At 36.3% G+C, this 10,445-nt stretch overlaps 1 protein-coding gene across 1 annotated transcript in view; it reads right to left on the bottom strand.

The window, feature by feature from the left end:
• uggt2 (UDP-glucose glycoprotein glucosyltransferase 2) overlaps nt 1-10,241 on the bottom strand; it is a 31,878-nt gene extending 21,637 nt beyond the window's left edge. Inside the window, exons 1-20 of the mRNA XM_084121337.1 lie at nt 10,128-10,241; nt 9,213-9,346; nt 8,310-8,392; nt 8,051-8,181; nt 7,736-7,848; nt 7,429-7,606; nt 7,161-7,257; nt 6,534-6,606; nt 6,279-6,379; nt 5,204-5,303; nt 3,806-3,866; nt 3,291-3,382; nt 2,995-3,148; nt 2,593-2,712; nt 2,284-2,369; nt 1,752-1,887; nt 1,319-1,450; nt 844-1,008; nt 560-683; nt 224-360 (exon numbers count right to left, since the gene is read on the bottom strand). Of these exons, the coding sequence (XP_083977463.1) occupies nt 224-360; nt 560-683; nt 844-1,008; nt 1,319-1,450; nt 1,752-1,887; nt 2,284-2,369; nt 2,593-2,712; nt 2,995-3,148; nt 3,291-3,382; nt 3,806-3,866; nt 5,204-5,303; nt 6,279-6,379; nt 6,534-6,606; nt 7,161-7,257; nt 7,429-7,606; nt 7,736-7,848; nt 8,051-8,181; nt 8,310-8,392; nt 9,213-9,334 (2,205 nt within the window). The 5' untranslated portion in view covers nt 9,335-9,346; nt 10,128-10,241. The remainder of the gene's footprint in view (nt 1-223; nt 361-559; nt 684-843; nt 1,009-1,318; nt 1,451-1,751; nt 1,888-2,283; nt 2,370-2,592; nt 2,713-2,994; nt 3,149-3,290; nt 3,383-3,805; nt 3,867-5,203; nt 5,304-6,278; nt 6,380-6,533; nt 6,607-7,160; nt 7,258-7,428; nt 7,607-7,735; nt 7,849-8,050; nt 8,182-8,309; nt 8,393-9,212; nt 9,347-10,127) is intronic.
• Between the last annotated feature and the right edge of the window lie 204 nt (nt 10,242-10,445).

Here is a 10,445-nt window from a genome sequence, read left to right as displayed (position 1 = left end):
GTTTTTGAGCTAAGAAGTGTACTTGTAATGTGCTTTACATTATTGAAAGTACCATTTATTAAACCAACATGCGATGTTAATTATACTAACAATACTGGCAGTGCATTGTCAAACACTTCACTGATGGCCACTCGTACTCGATTTTATAAAATAAAGCAATCTGAATGAAAATCCATTATAAAATTCTATTAAAAAAAACACACATTATAAACTATAAAATCGCCCCACCAAAGAATCTATATGAAAAAGATAGTGACTCACCATCTCTGGTTAAATACTTCATTCTCTTAGAGACAACTGCTGTTTTGTCTCTAGAGTCCAAGTATGCAAACATAGTTGTGTCTTCCCAGTCATCTGCAACTATTTGTTTAAATAGTTAAACAGAAATTTATTAAAGCAGTTAATAAGGAACATTGAGAATATATTGGTAATGAAATGTTGATAGTATTGTGACAATGTTATTGAGATGGAGATTGCAGTGTGATTGTGACAGTGATGATGGTGAGGTGACTAAGATTAACAATGGCCCTGGTTTGGGTCAGGTGATCATTAAAGCTACCTGGTGAGGCAGTGAAATCCAGATATCGTCTCTCAGAGGTAAGAATCAGTGGGTTGATACGGGGAACTACATTGGCCTGCTCCATCAGGAAGTCCACCACATCGCCACTCTCAGTGATTTGACCCTGTATATGACAGGAATCTCCTTAGAATTTGCTAACTAACCAGATTACAGACACATGTACAGTCAGGAGGGCCTTCAGTGCCTTTGTGCCAGATTTGAAAACAATTAACTTAAAGAAAAGCCTTAAAAGTAATAGTTGGCAAGCAAAAATAATACCGCACCATAAAGACAGATTTCTGGAAGAAGTTGGTAGCTTCCATGATTCTCTGCAGCAGAACAGTCTCAAGCTCCTCTGGGTCCATCTCCTCACTACTGAGTGGAACACCATTGAACAAACCCACTGGTAGGGCTCCTAATCCACTCTTCCTGTAAAACACTCCTCCAGCCTGAAAAAACACATATCAAATGTTCATAAAGAACGCATACATCTGGCTTTTCAAAATTAAGTCTCTGTCCATGTGTGCCTAGGAATATTCAATAAGCAGCAGTTTATATTTACCAATGCTATGAAAAGCATCTGTAATTTTCCATATTTTTCCATTTTAAACGACAAAAATGCAATGTGCACTGTAATTATTTTGTATATACAGTAATTCTCTGCTAATTAAACTGGGACATTTAACAAAAAAAAGTACATACTGTAATTTTACCTGCCATCTTTGTTATGGAGCACATAACACTATGTATTAGCATTACCTTTCTGTTGTCATCATAGCTTGAGTCCACTCCAAGAATTCTGGCAGCATTTGCTTTTGGAAATTTCTTTTTCAGATATGCAGTTATTGTATCCACAGAAAGAGTCTCCCCAACTTCCACCCTGTTATATATCTGCATGTGACAAAAAAAGCTCACTAGTATATAATGGGCAAAATAGTGCATTACATTCACAGAACACTGTCATTCAGTCTTAGAAGGAGAGGAATCTAAAGTCTCTGGATATCCTTCCTTTCTCATCCATAAAACATATATCTTGAAAAAAAACCTGTACGTTATAACTGAATATATCTGTTATAGTACATGATATGGGCCAAGCTTTCAAATATTATACTTAAAGTGAAGGAGAACCCTAAAGTAACATTTAAGTCATTTTGATTTAAAAGAGCATCACAGCAAACACAAAGATACTCACTGACACCATGGACGTGAAAGCCTGTGCTTCGTCATACTCCTCTGAGATGTAGTTTAACATCCTAAAGAGAGCAACACCTGCATCCAAATATCCATCCACTTTATCATCTACACTGACAACCAGTACAAACCCAATCCTAAGAGACATAGAAACATAAATGCATATCAAATCTGACATCCATTCTTATTTACAATTAACATATCAACAAACATAAATGAACAGTAGGCTCATGATAAGATAATAAGGTTTGTTTGCTGAATGTTAAGTAGGTGTAATGTCAGCTGCTTATTACACAGTTACTTACCAAATAGAAATGGACATAAAATATTGATTTGAGTTTAAACTGTATTTGATAAGTAAGAAACCATGAAGAGATATGAAACTAGCACAGCTATGTAAAGACTTGCCTGTGACAATGGTCCATTATGCAGTTCATTATATCAGAATCACATAGTTCAGAAAGCCACATAATTAAAAAATATATAAAAGGCTCTGGTAAAATGTATTAAATGCTATTGTTGAGTACACATACCTGAGGGGAATGTTATGTTTGTAAAAGAGTTCTGCTAATTTGACCAGCTCAACGCTCTCTTCTTGTGTTGGGTCAAGTAACAGAACCTGCAAACAGCAAAGAAAAACATCTTTCAATCTTTCAAATAATATACTTTTAAAAAAAACTTTTATTCTAAATACAATTTAATTAACATTATTTACTAAGATAAGTCTGCTGCAGTCCTAAAAAAGGGGGATATCAGAGGATAAAAAGCATCCCTGCATAAACCTGTGCACACAGCTAGATTTGAGCTTAGACTATAATCAACTCACAGGCAAGTTGACTCACCAGGTTAAAGAAATTACGGCGTATTTGTCGAATAACACCAGGAAATGTTGCTCTGAGGAGCTCCTGTAGACTTGAGGGCCAGTGACGATACATGGAGTCCTTCTCAATATCATTAACCCACTAGAAACCAGACAACAACAGGCATTTGTTAAATTGTAAAAGCCTTCATGTGAACAGTAAAAGCAAATTGGGTTCCAGAAGTATTTTTCCATCTATTTCCTGCATTAGAAAAAAATTAAACAAAACAACCAAGATGTATTACGACATTTGATTCGAAGTTGAATTTTGTTGAATTGGTTTTTACTTTTATAACCAATTTCTCTATATAGACTTGGAATAGCATTTACTTCCAGAACTCAACTTTTGAGCTATACAACTACATTTAAATAATTAGCGTCTCACCATAATGGATGAGTGGCGGATGTCCAGAGCGTAGCTGTCTTCTACAGTGGTTGATGTTGGTAAATGCAGGAACTTACTAATGCTGCTTCCTCTGATGCCAAGGTTATGAAGACCTTCAAGAATCTTAGCCTCACCTCTGAGAATGTCCAGGATGCTACAGAGCAGTTGAGAATGTACAGTATGTGATTAACACACATAAAACATGTTGGGGAATGTTAGTGGTGCCAATTACACACTACTACTTTGAACAGCAGACAGAAACCAGTCAGTAAGAGAATCTTGTGCAGGGATGATACCTAAATGGGTTATGAATGTCCAGGTCAACATGTATTCCATTTATGAAAAGACTGGCATCTCCAGGATGGATCCCCATCGACTCACTCAGACTCTGCAAAGCAAATATCAGGTCAGATAAAGACAGCTATACCGTGACCTTGAATTCAGTGGGCTTTAGTGGCATTTAGCTTTTATCCAAAGCAGCTTCCTGTTTATACATTACAGGTTCAGTCCCTCTGAAGTAACCTAGGGTTGGGTGTCTTGATCAAGGGTCATGCTCGCTTCTTATGTGGCTTGAATCAGCAAGTCTTAATCTACACCAGCACTTTATGGACTTCATTTTCAATTTTTTATTATGGACATATGATATGCTAAAATTGTTGTAATGGATATATCATCTGAAAGACTCAAGACACTCCTGAGTGTGGACCCATTTCATTTTCTAAAAATAAATCAGAAAATTTGGGGTCCATTTGGCTGCGCTTGGAACTGTTTTTTACAGTGCTCATCAGAAAAGTTGTTGAAAAAACCTTACCTTTTGGTTATCTTCTATTTCCTTTTTCATGTTCTGGTTTACGGCCACTCTTGTCAGTGATCTGTGGGGACAGTAAAACATGTACAGTGAGTATCAGCCCTAGCCAACATCCCAGAACAGTCATAAAAACCCATTTTAATCTCAGAAAACCTGTTCTCTCTTAGATGCCATATCGGCTATGCTGACAAACAGTAAACCACAGTAAGTCTGACTCAGCAAATTCTGAACACTGCACATAAAGCTGTCTAGAGCAGCAGTGAACGAAAGTCACAGTCACACATTAAAAATGACCTAGACATAATGCATATGCATGCATTCTGTGCCGTTATAAATGCAAAAAATGCATAGTGGAATATTCTACAGCAATAACTGTTACAGATACTCCTGTTCCCAAGGTTCTTTAATATGGCTAAATGGAAGCATTGTAAAAAATTATTTAAAAATGTTAAATTATTGGACTCACCTCACACTTAAAGGGTTCACCCAAAATTTAAAATTATCCCATAATTTACTTACCCTCAAGCCATCCTAGATGTATATGACATTCTTCTTTCAACCAAACACAATCAAGAGTTATATTACAAAATATGCTGGCTTTTCCCAGCTTTATAATGGGAGTGAATGGTACCTTGTTTTTTTTTAATCACATCCATCCATCACAAAAGTAATCCATACGGCTCCATGGGGTTAATAAAGGCCCCCCAATTACTTTATTTGGATACATCATCCAAATGATTATTGTTGTTTATTATTAGGTCTATTCTATATGTCTATTTATGATTATTGTTTATTATTAAACAATAATAATTCTTTATAAACTATAATCACTGGCTTCCGGTGATGGCCGTATGCAAGGTGAGAAGAGTGAACTCTGACCTCTGCACTTACGCGTTCATCAATATGTCATGTGTCGGGTTAGAGGTCACTCTTCCGCCGGATCTAGACTCGCGTACGGCTGTTACCAGAAGCCGGTGATTATAGTTTATAAAGTTATAAATATGGATATTTTTCTTACGAAAACGCATCACTTTTAAGAAGGCCTTTATTAACCCCCTGGAGCCGTATGGATACATTTTATGATGGATGGATGTGCTTTTTTGCGCTTTAAAAAAAAAAAGAGGTACCATTCACTCCCATTATAAAGCTCAGAGGGGCCAGGATATATTTTTCATATTTTTTGGCTGAAAGAAAAAAGTAATATACACCTAGGATGGCTTGAGGGTGAGTACATTTTTGGGTGTACTAACCCTAAGATTACCCTTTAAGAATGAAACCATTTGTTGAAATATATTTCCTTTCTTCTTTATGAGTTCTGATGGAGGGTATTGTAACAAAGGTAATGATTTCCGCCTAGGATTCCAAGACCAAGACACCAAGACTGAATTTCAGATTTTTTACCTTGCTCTGCTGGGGAAATTTTGGCTGAGGTCTTGCATCAATTTGAGAGAATCAAACTTTGGCACAGTCATGATCCGAGAAGCTGCCTGGAAACTGAGGTCTATTGGAAAGACAGAGAAGGCATTTCAAAATCTTTTTTTAAAGAAGCCAATTATCCTTGAAGAATGTCTGCAATATAAGATTAAAGGGTAACTAAACCCCTGGTCAGAGCCTGACTCCACCCACTGCTGGCAATATTTGAAAAATGCTGGAAAAGTGGGCCCTAAAAAACTGAAAAAACAAACAAACTGCGCCCTACCTCTCCTTCATGCAAAAGCAGCAATTCTTGATTTGTGAATGAATCTGGATCTCAAATTCTGAGATTATCATTGAATAATTAATAATAATCGAGCTCCATTATAATTAATAACAATTGTAATAATTACAATAATTAAGATCCATTGCTATGGCATAGAAAACAGAGACTCCACATTCCTTTAGTGTTACAACAAAAAACAAACATCATACAGGTTTGGAAACACATCAGGATGAGTACAATGTGTTCATTTAGATTTTTGGGTGAGACATTTAAGAAAGTGTTTGATGTATGTTTGATGAGTGAAAGTATTATGCCACACAGCATCATTTTTAAACTAGTCTAAAGAGTCTGGACAAAAAGCGAAAAAAAATTCCACCGGATTTTACAATTCCACTCCAAAGTTATTACAAAAATCAACCGACCGTTTCAATAGCCATCATGGAGAGCTCTTCACATCAAGTAAAATAAATTGCTTCATTTATCTATCAGCACAAAACTAAAACATTAAACTTATTTAGCCATTTTTGCTCGAGATCTCACAGGGCAAAATCGAACTTGGCTGTGGACATGAGCATCTGTTCAGAAGTCCGAACAGGAGTAGGACAGATCGCTGCAGCAAGCAAATGATACAAACTGCAACCTTTCCACTGCTTCCCAATTCATCAAGTAGACAGTTCTCTCCAGGAACCATGTGGATCGGTTTAATCGCACTGGGTGACGCAGCACAGAGTCCAGAACACCGTAAGAGAAAACCATCCATAACAGAAGCCAGCCCACCTTGGAGCTCCCACACTTTGAGAGGAGTCATGTCATTGGTGCTCTCCAGTAGATGCTTCCTCAGCTCTCCAAGTTCCTCCAGAAGCTCTGGGTGGGACTTTCTGGAGGTGAAGGAGGACACTTAATGCACACATAATGTGCACTACAGCACCATGGTTCTTTTTTGTGAGTAAGCACAACACAACACAATATTCATTTTAATCTATGGCTAGATATAGGTATGAGAGAGAAAAAAAAAATCATCAGCGTGCTTACTTCAATTTCCCAAACAGAAAACCTTGGACTTCATCATTTTCATCCTCATTATCGGCGGTGACTGATTTGGATTCTGCAAACAAATGCAGGTCACGTCAGTTTCAATTTATTCGTTTCAATATTGCTAGCTACTTTTGTTTATAGTTAACTGCTTTCTTAATTAAGTAGCGATTTTTCATTGTTATTGAAAGAAGTTCCTAATGTTCACCAAGGCTTGATTTTATGATCAAATCAGAAATCATTCTAATATGCTGATTTGGTGCTCAAGAAACATTTCTTATTATTATCAATGTTGAAAGCAGTTGTGCTGCTAAATATTTTTTTGTAAACTGTGATAGATTTTTTCAGGATCTTTTTATGATTAGAAAGTTCTAAAGAACAGCATATGAAAAGTATTTACTGTCACTTTTGATTTAAGTGTCCTTGCTGAATAAAAGTATATTCATTTCTTCCAAAAAAAAAATTCTTACTGACCCCAAAGTTTTGCACCGTAGTATAGTTTGTCGAGCTACTCATAATTTAAAGCCTATTTCCTGACACTGACAATTGTTATTATAATAAAACTGTTACTGAGTTCAGCCATTCATTACCTTAACCTATCCAAGGCAATTTGACATAGTACGATACCTTTAACCTGTGTGTCATCAACGGCTTTGTACTCTGTGTTTTTAATTGCCAGTTCAACACCATATCCAGACAACAGCATCCTTTCATTTTTCGGCTCCTGTGGTGACAAATCAGTGTGGGCCAACAAATATTGATAATATGACACAGACTTTAATACATTCATAAATAGCATATAAACTATATGATACATAAAATCAAGATAAAGTTTTCCATTGCACAGCTGACAGTAAGACACGTATACAAGTCACACTACACTGCTAATACTCACAGACACAAAGTGTCGTAGCACATAGATGAGTTTGCCCTCCTGTGCCCGCTCTGACAGAACCTTATGAAAAGTGTTGAACTCCTTGGTGCCAATTTCAGCATAAAGAACAGCTACAGGCAGGTCTGTCTCATTGAGTCCTGGGTATTGGTGGTCAGACTTGTATAAGTAAGGTCTTGGCCTGCATAGGACACACAAAAGTGTGTAAAAATGTTATGAGAAACCAATTGGTTTATTTTCATGCAACCATGTATGGACTTAAATTATCACCAAATATCTCTGAATACAACATATTGTTGGTTAACATTACCTGCCTGCTGCTGTCTTCAAGAGCTTCTTCATATCCTTGGTGCTACAGGCTTTTTGACCATGGACAACTATGAAAGCAGAGCATCCATCTGGAGGAGGTTCATCACTTGCGATCTATAGAATGAAAAGAAAGAGTTAACAATACTGTCTATGAGGTAAACCACATAGTGACGGTCATTTCAAATGTACCAAAAATGTTAATTAAAAGAAATTACTAAAACTATTAGATATTTTGGTGGTGGTGGTGGTGGTGGTATACTCTAGTCAAGCAGTTGTATTTGTCTGAAATCATTATTATATCCAGAAAAGAACTCACTTGTTGGAAAGCATGTACAGCTGGTGAGTAAGTCCTGAGAGACAGAGACAGCTTCAGCAGGTTGACCTGAAGATCCGTCAAAAATTGTCCAGCTTTCTTGATGATCAGGTTGTAATATGACCGGACAGACTCTAAAGACAGGAAAGTAAATATCTGCATTATTTCCAATCCATGTGTAATTCAACAAAACACCATCATGCACACCAACCACTCAGTGAATTATGAATCATTGCAGAGAAAACAAAAAGTCAGTCATTACCTCCGTTTTTGTAAACAGTTAATTCCTTCACAGTATCGACAAACTGCCAGAACTTCTCGTCACCATCCTCTCGGATGAACTCGCTGCACAAAATTAGGTTTACAAAACAACTAAGACACAAGACAAGCATGAAGCACAATAATGCATACTAAAAGTAAATAAATATTTTCTGACAAAGAGATCAAGATTAAAAATGCTCTGTGTTGATCTAATTCAAAGCTATTAAAGTCACCAAGAAATCAAAATGGACAATTCTTATTTTTTTATGGAATGTTTCAGCATTTATAATATAAATGATTTATCCATGCACATCATTTAGTTTAAATTTATGACCCCTTGTATTCTTTAATCACGTGTTTACTAGCGTGAGGGCGGGACAACCTGTCAGTCACATGAGATCACAGCAATGGCAAACCACAACCATCCATCATCCAACAATCCATTCAATTCCCAATGGACAAAATCAAGACCTGCCTTAGCTTTTATCTTATTCGAGAAGCCATTTTTACGTGCATATACATTCCAATAGGGAAGAAAAGACTATTACACCTTACGTTTCATGCCGACTTATAGCACAATCTGAAACAATTTTTTAAAATATATTCTAATTTTGTATAATTCTTATACCTACAATCGTTATAATTCCATAATAATTTAGAGACCACATGGAATATTTACATTGAAAATGCATGTCACATTTTGTCAAAAGAGAAGAAATGGTAACTAGCTAAAGGAGCTAAAATATTCACTTTCCATAACATAATTTTAAGCTAAAATCTTGACATTGAACAAAGTTCAATAAACAGACATTGTTTTTTATGCATGAAGTCAGCCATTTAAAAAGGAAGAGTAGCTAGTAGTGAGATACTGAATTACAGAATAACAATTACAATTCCAGCCCACCTTGTTTCCAGCAGGAGAGGGGTCATGGCCCATTTGGCCTGAAGACTGGCGATGACTCCTTTAGATGCTGAGTGCACATGCTGGAACCTCAGCAAGACCAGCAAAATAAAGACCACCCTCATGATCAGACACTGCTAAAAGTACATTAAAGATAACACTATTATAACTTTAATCAATAACATTAAGATACATTGGTCCATTACACAATGATTGATGGATAAGTTGCATACTTTTCAGAATAGCTAGAAATGTCAATAGCCTACAACATAAAATTAAGGAAAAATTGTCATAAGAACTACTATTAATTAATTGTTTAGTGCTTCAAGTTTCTAAATTTCAAATTTCAGATATTTTCAAATCACTGCAGGTTCAATAAACAGCAGGTTCCAATTTTAACAACTCTATAATATCTAATAAGACAACAAACCCTCACTAGAGTAAATGTTGGTTAAACAAAATATTTTTTGCATGACAACATAACGTGACAACAGACAATAAAATGTCTCAACAGAAAATAAATTCCATAATTCACTGGAGCAAAAAATGGGAAATTATAATTTTTCAGTTAAAGACACAGCAAGTCTAATCTGTCCAGTAAAACGCCACGTATACCTACAATGTAACGTTATGTGTCAGTTAGATGCATAATTGTTGCATTCTTTCACGGACATCAGCATCACTACCCGTTTCATACAATTTATGCAAATCAGATGTAATAGACTTTGATTGTGACTGGTCATTCTTACGAATGAAGAAACAATAAAGATGGGGTGGAAGCATAAAGACATACATGATCAAAAACTGTTCAACCACTATTAGCGTTTCTTTCTGGACTAAAAACAACACATTTTTCAACAACAATAAACCGCGACATGCCTCTGTGATATACACAATGAATATATTTTAAAAACACACCTAATTCATCGGACACTGAGCCGCTGTATTACCCGACTGTTTCACAGGACGCCGCCATTGAGGGGGTCCTCATCTTTAATTCCCTCTTCCACATATGGGAAAGCGACACATTCATTCCGCTTGAGTAAAAACGCGTCAACATTTCAGCGACTGATAGGCTTAATATTCTAAAAAAAAGTGAATCTTAGTTATTATAGCAGTAAATTATCTTACAGGATTAGCATGTTTTAGAAGTTATATGCAGGAGTTGGTTGTTCAGGCATTTTCATGGACAACTAGCAATGGGATGTAACGGCAGAGCTCCTGAACGTTAAGTTC

Source organism: Abramis brama, assembly GCF_963993115.1.
Source record: "Abramis brama genome assembly, chromosome: 8".
NCBI classification, from domain to species: domain Eukaryota; kingdom Metazoa; phylum Chordata; class Actinopteri; order Cypriniformes; family Leuciscidae; genus Abramis; species Abramis brama.
The sequence above is the reverse complement of the archived record's forward strand: the minus strand, read 5'-3'. Positions and strand labels throughout refer to the sequence as shown.